The sequence below is a fragment of the Leucoraja erinacea genome, chromosome 39 (genome assembly GCF_028641065.1).
Source record: "Leucoraja erinacea ecotype New England chromosome 39, Leri_hhj_1, whole genome shotgun sequence".
NCBI classification, from domain to species: Eukaryota; Metazoa; Chordata; class Chondrichthyes; order Rajiformes; family Rajidae; genus Leucoraja; species Leucoraja erinaceus.
This window is the reverse complement of record NC_073415.1, coordinates 8,892,952-8,905,257: the sequence shown is the minus strand read 5'-3', so window position 1 is coordinate 8,905,257 and position 12,306 is coordinate 8,892,952. Positions and strand designations below refer to the sequence as shown.

The 12,306-nt window shown below is 44.9% G+C and overlaps 1 protein-coding gene across 2 annotated transcripts in view; it reads left to right on the top strand.

Moving 5' to 3' along the window:
• LOC129714540 (DENN domain-containing protein 1B-like) overlaps positions 1 to 12,306 on the top strand; it is a 33,191-nt gene that overhangs the window by 14,405 nt on the left and 6,480 nt on the right. The window contains exons 8-20 of one of the 2 annotated variants that reach the window (XM_055664226.1): positions 46 to 120; positions 1,098 to 1,151; positions 1,822 to 1,932; positions 2,719 to 2,819; positions 3,519 to 3,564; positions 4,765 to 4,866; positions 6,343 to 6,468; positions 7,537 to 7,638; positions 8,721 to 8,811; positions 8,936 to 8,976; positions 9,629 to 9,700; positions 10,906 to 10,962; positions 12,097 to 12,219. In XM_055664226.1, the coding sequence (XP_055520201.1) occupies positions 46 to 120; positions 1,098 to 1,151; positions 1,822 to 1,932; positions 2,719 to 2,819; positions 3,519 to 3,564; positions 4,765 to 4,866; positions 6,343 to 6,468; positions 7,537 to 7,638; positions 8,721 to 8,811; positions 8,936 to 8,976; positions 9,629 to 9,700; positions 10,906 to 10,962; positions 12,097 to 12,219 (1,101 nt within the window). The remainder of the gene's footprint in view (positions 1 to 45; positions 121 to 1,097; positions 1,152 to 1,821; positions 1,933 to 2,718; positions 2,820 to 3,518; positions 3,565 to 4,764; positions 4,867 to 6,342; positions 6,469 to 7,536; positions 7,639 to 8,720; positions 8,812 to 8,935; positions 8,977 to 9,628; positions 9,701 to 10,905; positions 10,963 to 12,096; positions 12,220 to 12,306) is intronic. The other variant, XM_055664227.1, reaches the window with a different exon arrangement.

The following is a 12,306-nucleotide window of genomic DNA, read 5'->3' as shown; positions in this document are numbered from 1 at the left end:
TGATATTTCAGAATGAACAATAATCCCACGATACTGTCTCACAAGGCCCAACAGCTGGGAGTTACGACGGAACGATATCTGAAAGATGTGACGAGGGATATCAGTAGTGGTATGCCACTGGTGAGTCGGGCAAAACCCGATGACCAACACCACCGTACTGGCACTGACCAGATTAACCCAATAACTAAATGTGTCTAACCCCACATTTGCATGCTGACTAAATTAACTAGCAACCTGTGCCACTGCTGGCTGCAGACTAACCTATTCTTTAACTGCAATGTGAATAGATTGTTACCCAACCTTTATCAGCAAGTGTTAGCACCTAGTACAAGTAGTGTGCAGGATGTTTAAGCTGCAATTAGGCCTTTATAATCCTAAACGTGGATTCTTGGTGACTGTAGAAATCACCTGGAGAGGTGTTGGAAGGAACTACAGATGCTGCTTTGCACTGAAGATAGACACAAAATGCTGGAGTAACTCAGCGGAACAGGCAGCATCTCTGGAGAGAAGGAATGGGTGACGTTTCAGGTCGAGACCCTCCTTCAGACTGAGCTCGACCGGAAACGTCACCCATTCCATCTCTCCAGAGATGCTGCCTGACCCGCTGAGTTATTCCTCCAGAACTTTGAGCCAATCTTTGGCATAAACCAGCATCTGCAGTCCTTGCTATTACTACTTGATATTACTGCTGTAAATTGATAGATGCAGAGGTCCCTTTGAGCAGACCAATGCACCCACACTGCAATGAAGTGATCAACCTTGCATGATATAACACCCCCCACGAGGAAATAAACAAAACAGAGGTAATAGAGGAAGAGAATTATAAGCCAAGAGAGAGGAAATGAGAGGGGTTGGGTAAGAAGGGGAAAGGATAGAAGAATGAAAGGAATGCACCGACATTTATATTACAATAACAAAACTTTGATCATTTCAATCTTGTTGCTTTCCATCTCTGTTCATTACCTTGATGTCAACCTTGTCATGGTTGGAGGATGAGCCTTCTAGTGTTGATTCATTTTCAGTGTAATCACTGGCGTAAGAACTGACTCTGCAATCTGCAATCTATATAATGATGTTTTATCTCCTCTTTCCCCCAGCTTTCTTATTTTATTGCCCCCGATGTCAACAGCTTGCCGACAATACCGGAGAGTGTGAGTTATTACTGTGTGTGTGTGTGTGGGGGGGGGGGGGGGGGGGGGGAGCTGGGGGGAGGAGGGCAGGAGAGCTGCTTTGAGACTGGGTGGTTGATCCATGGATCCATGCTAACACCTTGTGGGCAGGCTGGCCATTTTAGTTAGTCCAAGTTTAGCAAACACCTGTCAGGAGACGGTTGATTTACTGATTTGGGTCTTTCTTTCTTTCTCCCCCTAACCCACTGAAGAAACTTGTAACCAATTACTGATTCGCTGTCATCTCTATCACTTTGCTCCCCCTCTCCCTGTGGGGGTTTCACCGGGTGCTTCTGTTCTCTCAGGAGACATACAGGATTGTATGCTAATTAGCTTGGTATAAATGTAAATTATCTCTAGTGTGTGTAGGATAGTGTTAAGGTGTGCAGATCGCTGGGCAGCATGAACTCAATGGGCCAAAGGGCCTGTTTCCTCGCTGTATCTCTAAACTAAACTAAATATTGGGATTCAACGATGTAGCACTGAGGGTGGAGGATTTTGTCAGTTGAAATTGTAGTGAGAAAAGGGGTGGATAATGTGGGGGGGAAAAGGTTCATTCCAACACTGAGAAATGATTCCACGCATGGTCGACATTGTATTATTAACATTTTGTATATGTTTGCACTGTGTGTAAACTTTCTGTGTGTTACAGAGAAACCTGACAGAATACGTGGTTGCTGTTGATGTGAACAGCATGCTGCATCTCTTCGCCAGCATGCTGCATGAGAGACGCATTATCATCACTAGCAGTAAACTGAGTACGGTATGTGCCGGGCGCAGTGGGGTGGGAAGCAAGCCCAGTGTAGTGTAGCCCAGTGTAGTGTAGTTTGTCACGTGGACCGAGGTACAGAGAAAAGCTTTGCTTGCATGTTAACCTGTCGGCGAAAATGCAATACATGATTACATTCAGACCATCCACAATGTAAAGATACAGGAGAAAGGGAATAACGTTCAGTGCAAGATGAAGTCCAGTGAAGTCTGATTAAAGATAGTCCGGAAACTAGAGGTATGAAAAGGTATTCATCGAATCATTAGATAATCTATGAAATACAATGAGTTATAGGCAAACAGCTTGTTATAAGACACTGAAGAGGGTCTCGACCCAAAACCTATCCCTTTTCTCCAGAGATGCTGCCTGCCCCGCTGAGTTACTCCAGCTTTTTGTTTGTACCAATATCGTGGTTGAAAAAGCAGCACGATGGAATGGAATGCTTTATTGTCACATGTGACAAGGCACAGTGAAATATGTAACACAATATGCAAATAGCGGCCACCTAGGGTCGCAGTCATAGGCTGTAGACGTAGTCGTAGGTTACCGCGACCGTGTTTTGTTTTAATAGGTTGTTTAAGGTCGTCAGAGGTCGCGAATTAGGTCGTGAAAGTGGGATGGGGACTTACAGTTCCTCCTTTGTTCTCCCCCACCCCCACAGCGGTTGCTCCATTGTCGTTTGTTCTCCCCCTCACCCCCACGCCAGCTCCTTCATTGTTCTTCCTTCCCTGACTACTGAGCCCGATTTGTTGAACATGTTATTTTCTTCCTCATCCACAGTTAACGGCTTGTGTGCACGGTTCGTCTGCAATGCTTTATCCCATGTACTGGCAACACATATACATCCCTGTGCTCCCTCCACACCTCCTCGACTACTGCTGGTAAGATTCCCTTTATGTCTTTCATAGTTGGTTGTAATGGTAGAGACAGCAAACAGCAAGTGACATTAGTGCACAAGCCTCTCGTATTCCTAGGTAGAATTGGGTGCACGCCCACAACGTTTTAGATTAAGCTGGCTATCGTGGAGGCTTTTCAGAATGACAATTAGCTCACAATGTAATTCTCTACCCACTGCTAATCAGCAGAGGAGGCAAAACTATAAACTGAATCCGAGTCCATAGCTTGATACTAGCCCATTAATTCTGAACCAGTAAAATTCCATTCGACAATGAGTCTAAATCACCAACGTGTTATTAGATGTAAGTTCTTGTAGAAATAGAACAGAATGGAGCAGCATGGTGGCACAGTGGTTGAGTTGCTGGTTTACAGCGCCAGAGACCCGGGTTTGATCCTGACCACGGGTGCTGTCTGTATGGAGTTTGGACATTCTCCCCGTGACCTGCGTGGGTTTTCTCCAGGTGCTCTGGTTTCCGCCCACATGCCAAGACGTACAGATTTGTAAGCCAATTGGCTTTGGTAAGTTGTAAAATTGTCCCTAGTGTGTGTAGGATAGTATTAGTGTGCGGGGATCGCTGGTCGGCACAGACTCGGTTGGACGAAGGGCCTGTTTCCCTGCTGTATCTCTAAGCTAAACTAAAAGAAGTAAATCTGTTAAAAGTTTATCTTTTTGTCTTCCGCAGCGCTCCAATGCCGTACCTAATAGGGATTCATTCCAGTCTAATGGAGGTAAGTGTAAACTTTATCATTGTCTAACTACATTTGTGTCTGCAAACATTATTCTTTTCCAAGGCGACTTCACATTCTGAAACAGAATTTAGTAACTCCTGTTTGGGGATTTTACACTCAACCGCTCTCAAAGTCATGGTCAGTAGTTATTACGTGCAATCAGCTTTCCAGACGAGAACCTCATTGATCTGAATAGGGGTGAGAATTCCCACACGTCGAGAGTAAAGGGCCTGTCCCACTTTCACAACTTAATTCAATACCTCTGCCGAGTTTAAAGGACCTGAAAAAAAAACAAGATTGTGGTAATCTACAAACTACTGCGACCTTCCACGACAAAGTTCACGAACTCCTGCGAGTATGTCTACAAATTCCCACCACTATTTCGATGCCCTCCTTACGAGTAAAGAGTTACAATTTCTTTCATCCTGACCATTTTTTTACTCTTGGACATTTTTTATCAGGCTGGAAAAAAAGTCCCGACTTACATGATGCCACGAGTACCTATGGCTGGCATAACGAGCCGCTACGATATATCTACGGACTCGTTACAAACATTCTGAGTTTGAATCAAGGGGAAAACTCGGGAGAATTCATGAATGGTGAAAGTGGGACAGGCCGTTAAGGCTGCCACAGCTCTGGTATCCTGATTCACTTCTGACTCATGACGCAGAGTATGGGGAATTTGCACGTTCTCCCCCTAACTATTCAGGTTTCCTCCCACATCCCAAAGGAGCGCTGGTCATCAGGTTAATTGGCTCCTTAAATTAATCCTAGCGTGAGTGGGTGCTGGAGCAATCAAGGGAATGTTAATGGGCATTTAAGAGAGGCTGCAGGTAAATAAGGGAAGAGTGGAATGGGAGTAGTGGGACAGCTCTAAGAGCAAGCAGAAACATGACCGGCTAAACCGTATTTTACTATGTCATAAAGAAAATTGAAATATACGAGGCATTACAATGAGGTCTGTCATGTTTAGGATGTTGATTAGCACTAGTCTGCTCAAATGGGTTCATTCAGTCTGATGAAGGGTCTCGACCCGAAACGTCACCCATTCCTTCTCTCCAGAGAAGCTGCCTGTCCCGCTGAGTTACTCCAGCACTTTTGAGCCTACATTCTCAGAGAGGTACCTGGGTTTCCCAAAGCCAATAGGAGAAGATAGTTGTTGAAAGTTTGTGTCCCCCAGGATGTGCCTTTCTCTTGCAGAGGGTGAGGAACAAAGCCCTGGAGGATGTGGTCATATTAAACGTTGACACAAATACCTTGGAGTCACCCTTCAATGACCTGGAAAATTTGCCGACTGACGTGGTGAGTTTTGTTTAATTTTAGAGGTACAGCGCGGAAACAGGCCCTTCGGCCCATCGAGTCCACACCGACCAGCGATCCCCGCACATTGGCACGCATTAGGGACCAACTTTACATCAATTTTATAGTTATACCAAGCCAATTAGCCTACAAACCTCTACATCTTTGGAGTTCACAACACAGACTGCAGTAAATCCACACCCAATGGTTCTTCGCTGAGAACATTATCTCCTTTCTGTATCTTGACCGTGACTCTGAGAAGCATTTCCCACCCAACCGAGAATGGTGATTTTATCCATCTTACTCTCTGACACCATGTATTAAATATAGAGATAACTCTCTTGCTAACTAGTGACATGTCTTTCACTTTCCTCTCCATTACAATACTCTGACCCCTTCAACAGAAGGTCTTACATTATTTTGCATGGAACAAAATTCATCAGTAATGATGTGTAGAAAGGAACCGCAGATGCTGGTTTATACCGAAGATAGACACAAAGTGCTGGAGTAACTCAGGCAGCTTCTATGGAGAAAAGGGATGGGTGAAGTTTTGGGTCGAGACTCGCTAGGTTACTCCAGCACTGTGTGCCTGTCATCAGTAATAATCCCAGATGTCACCAAGTTCTCTACTCCACATTATCCTGGGCACATAAAGCCCAGCCAAGGGGCAACACATACCGCAGGCGATCTGGCTGCTTCTTTGCACTCTAGGTAACAAGTGGAAGACAGAGCAGCAGTTAATGCCAACATTTTTCAGAGATATAGGAACTATGGTTATTGGTATAGCTGACTAGGATCTATAGTCAAAGTTCAATAATTGGAAAATACTGTTCTGTCTTCTCTCTCTTGCTACCAAGAGTGCAAATAAGCAGCCAGATAGTCAGCAGCATGTGGTGCTCCTTGACTGGGTTATTATGTGCACTGGTTTAAACTCCCTACCTTGCCCTTCCCAATGGCTGAATGCACCGCTGGCTGGGGAACAGGCTTTATTTAATAGGGAGTATTTTGGACTTGATCACTGAACACCTATGCAAGTAAAAAGATTGCTACAATTCATTCCATCATTGCACAGATCACTGTGTAGGGGTGGGAGATGGTGTGGTGATGAAATGGGGAGCGATAGATACATGTTGTTGGAAGGAACAGCAGATGCTGGTTTAAATCGAAGATAGACACAAAATGCTGGAGTAATTCAGCGGGACAGGCAGCATCTCTGGAGAGAAGGAATGGGTGACGTTTCTGGTCGAGACCCTTCTTCAGACATGAAGATCCTTCTTCAGATACATGGTGTTGGTGGGGCAAGTTACAGGTTGCAGGAACAGGACTTAATATGGAGGTGATACAGCACATGGCCACCTGAGGGCAAAATTATTTCTGAATTGATCGGGGTGTGAATTTTTTCAAAGCTCCGACTGCAATTCATCAGTGATGTCTCTCTCTTTTCACCAACTGTGTGACATCTTGTTTGTTTCACCGCAGATGTCTGTTCTGAAGATGAAGTTGAAGAAGCAGTCAGCAGTGACTGGAGATGTGGTGTCCCATGCTTTTCTGAGGACGCAAGCTGCAATCTTTGGAAGCTACCAGGATGCCCTCGAGTTCAATCCTGTGAGTGTCCAGGATCAGGTCTAGTCCGCCATTCAATCATGGCTGATCTATCTTTGACTCTCAACCCTATTCTCCTGCCTTCGCCCCATACCCACCCCCCCCCCCCCCCCCCCCCCCCCCCCCCCCCCCCACCTGAGAGACAATGAGGCTCAAGAATAGAAGGTTAGGAAGTTTTGGTTTACAATTGTCACGTGTGCCGAGATTCAGTGAAAATCATTGTTTTGCATGTTATGCAAACGGATCAGATTTACTATGAATCTACAAAGCATGACTGAAAATAGAAAGAAGAATATGAAGTGGGGGAATTGAAATGGCCTCCTGCAGCATCTTGTTAGAGACCAGGGGTTTCCAACCTTGTTCGTCCCGCTTACCCCGGGCAACTTTAATAGCACATAACAATGTTATTTGGCTTATTTATGAACAACTAATGATGAACAGATACCGGTATACCAGATCCAAACACAGTCAGTCAATGAGAAATCATATGTACAAATCCAGAATTGACACATTTACTCTCTGGGTAGGTGAAATTTACCTCCTGCGGGTAAATTTAACCCAGGTTGGGCAGCCTTGTTCTAGACTGAGAGAAGCATCTCCCTACATGGTCTGGAATAGGAGGCAACCCATACTGTATCACTCCCTGATACTGTATATTGAATATAGATACCTTGAGAAGCCACTATGTGTTGGATCATCACTTTTCCTACAATTCAACGTGATGTTTTTTATTAAGTCATAGTTTGTTGACCCCCTGTGACATCCTAAGGCTGAGAAAAGTATCTCACAATGTTGATGATGTTGTGATACAGAAAAGTTATGAAAATGAACAGAAGTTTCCAAAGGGAAATGCGCAAATAGTTAAAAATGTGAAAGTTTGCAACCTAACGGGAATGTTCGGAGAAGTGGGGCTAATTGTGGACCTCTTTCAAAAGAGCTGGTAGGGACTCAATGGGCTGAATGGCCACCCTCCGTACTGTGGCCTCTGACTGACACTATCTAAGGCAGCCTTAAAGGAAGATAGGAGTGAAGGTGAAGCTGCTGGTGCATGTTTTCTTTCTGTCTGCTCAGGGGGAACCAGTTACGTTTTGTGAGGAGACATTTGTGAGTCACAAAGCCAGCTCGATGAAGAACTTCCTGCAGCACGCTGTGCACCTTCAGCTGTTCAAACAGGTGAGACTTGCTGAGAGGCAGAGACCAGAGGTCTATCCGGATCGGAATCTTGTTCAGGCTCATTGGTGCCACTCTCCGTTCAACACTCGGTGGTAGATTCGCTGTTTTGCAATGCTTGCAGCGCCGGAGACCCGGGTTCCAACCCGACGACAGGTGCTGTCTGTATGTAGTTTGTACGTTCTCCCCATGACCTGCGTGAGTTTTCACCGAGATCTTCTGTTTCCTCCCACACTCCAAAGACGTGCAGGTTCGTAGGTAAATGTAAAAATTGTCACTAGTGCGTGCAGGATGGTGTTAATATGCGGGGATCGCTGGTCGGCGTGGACTCAGTGGGCCTGTTTCTGCACTGTATCTCTAAACTAAACACTCCCTCAGTGATGCTGACAATATTCAACTCCTCCATCGTTCATTGTTTCAAGAGATCACACATTTCCACACATTCTAGAACAATCCCTAAATAATCCTACTGTGTTGTCTTCCTTTATTCTTCATCCTTCCTTTATAGTCATAGAGTGATACAGTGTGGAAACAGGCCCTTCAGCCCAACTTGCCCACACCGGCCAACATGTCCCCACTGCACTAGTCCCACCTGCCTGCATTTGGCCCATATCCCTCCAAACCTGTCCTATCCACGTACCAAATCCTTATGAGTATTTGGCCTGTGTTTCAAGATTTAATGGTCTCTGCCTAAAGATTTAGAGGGATGTGGGCCTGGATGGAACAAGAAATGAGTCTGAAGAAGGGTCTCAACCCGAAATGTCACACATTCCTTTTCTCCAGAGATATTGCCTGTCCCGCTGAGTTATTTCAGCATTTTATGTCTATCCTAGATGGGGCATGTTGGTTGGTGTAGAAAAACATCCAGCAACCCAACAAGCAAAGAAGCTTTCCTTCACTCTCAAAGCCAATTTTATATTTTAACACCTTCCACTGACCTCCCTCTCTTCCTCCCAGATCCATGTAATCAAAGGAAATGGCCTTAACCATTTCAATCCATTCAATCTGCCATTAATTCTTCTTTTGCTCTTTTCTCCGCAGCTCTGCTCACATTCAATTTTCTTTCTTCTTTCATTTTCATTCAGTTTATAGATAATCGGTTGGAAAAGCTTAACGAGGGCAAACTGTTGACAGATGTATTCGAGGAGGAGGTTAATCTGGGCGGTTATTCTTCAGGTGAGGGCTGAGCATCGTGAGTGAGTTCTCACACGAACCAACACAGGTAACGAGCTGCTTCCCTCCGCTGGCCCTTCCCTTCACATTGGTGAGCATTAACTTTGTGTCCCTGCTCATTCCCCAGGCTCCTCCAAGATGTATCAGCTATGGAAGCAAAACGTAAAGGTAAATGGAAACCTGTTGATTAAAAACTGAGAGTTGGGACACTCACAGAGGAGAAATAGAGATGTATGGAGTAAAGGGGAAGAGAATGAGGGCAAGAGCAAGAGATAGTTTCTTGATTAGTACGGGTGTCAGGGGGTTATGGGGAGAAGGCAGGAGAATGGGGTGAGGAGGGAGGGATAGATCAGCCATGATGGAATTGTGGCATGGAATTAATGGGCCAAATGGCCTCATTCTACTTGGGTATTTATGAGATGTGAATGGTAGGAACAAAAGTGTAGGGAGGATGGAGGGAAAATGTGAATGAAGGGAAAGGAGGAGATGAGGGCGAGGTGGTGTATGGAGCTCAAGAGGAGAAATAATGGAGGGACAGGGTATTGGAAGGAAAGAGGTGATGTGGAAACACCTGATGTGGAAGACGTATGCATTGGTACAGAGATACCACCTATTTACAAGAGCTGAGGGCAGTTTTGGCCAAATGGATGGTGATGAGAGCCTTGAGCATAATTAATCGCAGGGGTTTACTCCAGTGGAGAGAGTGAAATACCTGAAACTTGTGAAGCTGAAACCTGGAGAATGGAGAAAGTTAATAAGTTTGGAGGAATGTGGGAGCTTAATAATGAAGTGAGACCTGACTCACTCTGTTTATGTGCAGAGAGGTGGCGGGGCCCTGATCCACACCGTGAAAACTAAAGCCAATCCAGCTATGAAGAACATGTATAACTTTGTAAGTACTGAGGAACTACTGGAGCCTTCACACTATGGGGTCACCATGACCCTTGACAACTGACATCAAAGAGCTGTTTAAATGGGCTAATGGCCAGGAGTGTTTACAATTGTGGCGATCTGAAAAATAGTGCAATCTCTCAGCCTGAAACAACTCATCATTACTTACATCAAAGAACTTGCAATTCACAATCTCGGATGTTCAGCCAGCAATGCATTTTTGAAGTGTTCAGGACCTTGCACTAAAGGAAGTACAGTCATGAATCCTGCAAGCATTTAGTTTGGAAACCAAATGCTGGAGTAAATCAGCGGGACAGGCAGCATTTCTGGATAGAAGGAATGGGTGACTATGGGGAGAAGGCAGGAGAATGGGATTGAGAGGGAAAGATAGATCAGCCTTGATTGAATGGCAGAGTAGACTTGATGGGCCGAATGGCATTATTCTGATCCTATAACTTAGGAACATGAATTTATGAGACCTGAATGGTAGGAATAAAAGGGTCTGAAGGGTCTCGACCTGAACATTCTTTCTAAATTCCATATTCGCCGGAATTTAAAAGGATGAGAGGGAACTTATAGAAACATGTAAAATTCTTAAGGGTTGGACAAGCTAGATGCAGGAATTTTTTTCCTGATGTTGGGGGAGTCCAGAACCAGGGGTCACAGTTTAAGAAAAAGAGGTAGGCCATTTAGGACTGAGATGAGGAAAAACATTTTCAGCCAAAGAGTTGCGAATCTGTGGAATTCTCTGCCACAGAAGGCAGTGGAGGCCAATGCACTGAATGTTTTCAAGAGAGAGTTAGATAGAGCTCTTAGGGATAATGGTTTCAAGGGATATAGGGTTGTGGGGGGAAATATTGTGCAGAGAAAAAAAAAATCAGTGAGAAGGATTGTGCACTTATTTTTTGTAAAGAGCAAAAGGGAGAATTCAATGACTAACTTACAAACAAATTTATGATCATATGTAAATGGAATCTCTTGTTGGTTGGAAGACATGAGTGCTGTTTTGCCAACAGAGCAATAAAGATAAGATTTGGGATCAGGATTGGAGATGAAAGAAGAGTGAGGGAGGAGAGGGTGAATTAGAAGATTGCAGATGAGGAGATGAGGACCATGGATCAATGGCGATGGAATCAGGGGCCGAGAGAGGATGAGTCAATGGTTTTTGAGATACAGAACTATTAATGCTGTCATTATTATTTCCAGGCTAAAGGTCATGCTAAATTGGGCCTGAAGGGAATGAAAAATCGTCTGAAGCACAAGGTACTGGTGAACCTTTTTTTCCCCTCTTATGCAAGTAATCTTATAACTTTTTCGTAAATCCCCATCCGAGCTTTAACAAGTTGTAAACATGACTCCAGGGTTTTCTTACAACTTTCCCAGAGTCCAGTCCATGGCCTTAGTATAAATTGACCCTAATGTGTAGTGTGTGCTAGTGTAACGGGATCACTGGTCAGCACAGACTAGGTGGGGACGAATGGCCTGTTTGCACACTGTATCTCTCAACTAGACGCTCCCTTTCCTCAACAATATGTTGTCCTTCAATATCACTTGAAGACAGGCGTTCAGCTTCCCAAGTATTCAGATGTCACCCAGCTCTCCCATCTCCTCCATCACCTCTGCATTGTTCAATGTCCAATTCTAGATGAGCTGCCATTAACTGTTTGAAAGATTGAACCCATTGCCATCACTCTTTGCTACAAATGCTATGTTCTCTCCCCTCCCTCGTTGTTTACAACCGAATGAATGAACAAATAAGTTTATTGGCCAAATATGTACACATACAAGGAATTCGCCTTGGTGCTCTGCTCGCAAGTCACTGAAGCCAAACAAGGCACTAACTTCCAACCTGTTATCTGTTCAGTCAGGAAGGTTGCCTACCTGCCCATCTCAGCTTGTGCTGAAACACTCTCACCAGTGCCTTTATCGCACCCTGGCTACTTCCTGTCCTTTGTAAACTTTGTGTATCTGCGTTAGTAACTTGAAACACAACCGCCTTTAATGCATACAAGCCTAATGATATCGGCTGTGGCTGTGTTTTAGTCTATGCCTGCCAGACCCATTACTGTGCAAACAAGATAGACACAAAATGCTGGAGTAACTCAGCAGGACAGGCAGCATCTCTGGAGAGAAGGAATGGGTGACGTTTCGGGTGAAGGGTCACCGATTCCTTCTATCCAGAGGTGCTGCCTGTCTCACTGGAGTACAACATACACCAACATTGTATGTCTATCTACGGTGTAAACCAGCATCTGCAGTTCCTTCCTGCACTCTGTGGAAACAAGCAGTGTGTGAATGTGGAGGAGCCTAGCTTGGCCATTCACCTTAGAGTCATCGATCGTCTTGTGGCCGTCTTGCAGCCAGGTGCCACGGTGCTGATTGCTGTTTGATTTCCAGGACCTGGGTGATGAACGAGAGTTACAGCGCGGCGGTTCGCTCCGGTATCAACCCGTCCATCAGCGGCACATCCAGACAGAGAGCTTACAGAACCGCCTACCCATCACCCAGCACTTTGGTCAAGTAAGGAGGCTCTATTATGGGGGCATTTGGACACACAGCAAGAACAATCATCAGGCTTTCTGTGTCTGTATTTTCCTGATCTTGCTT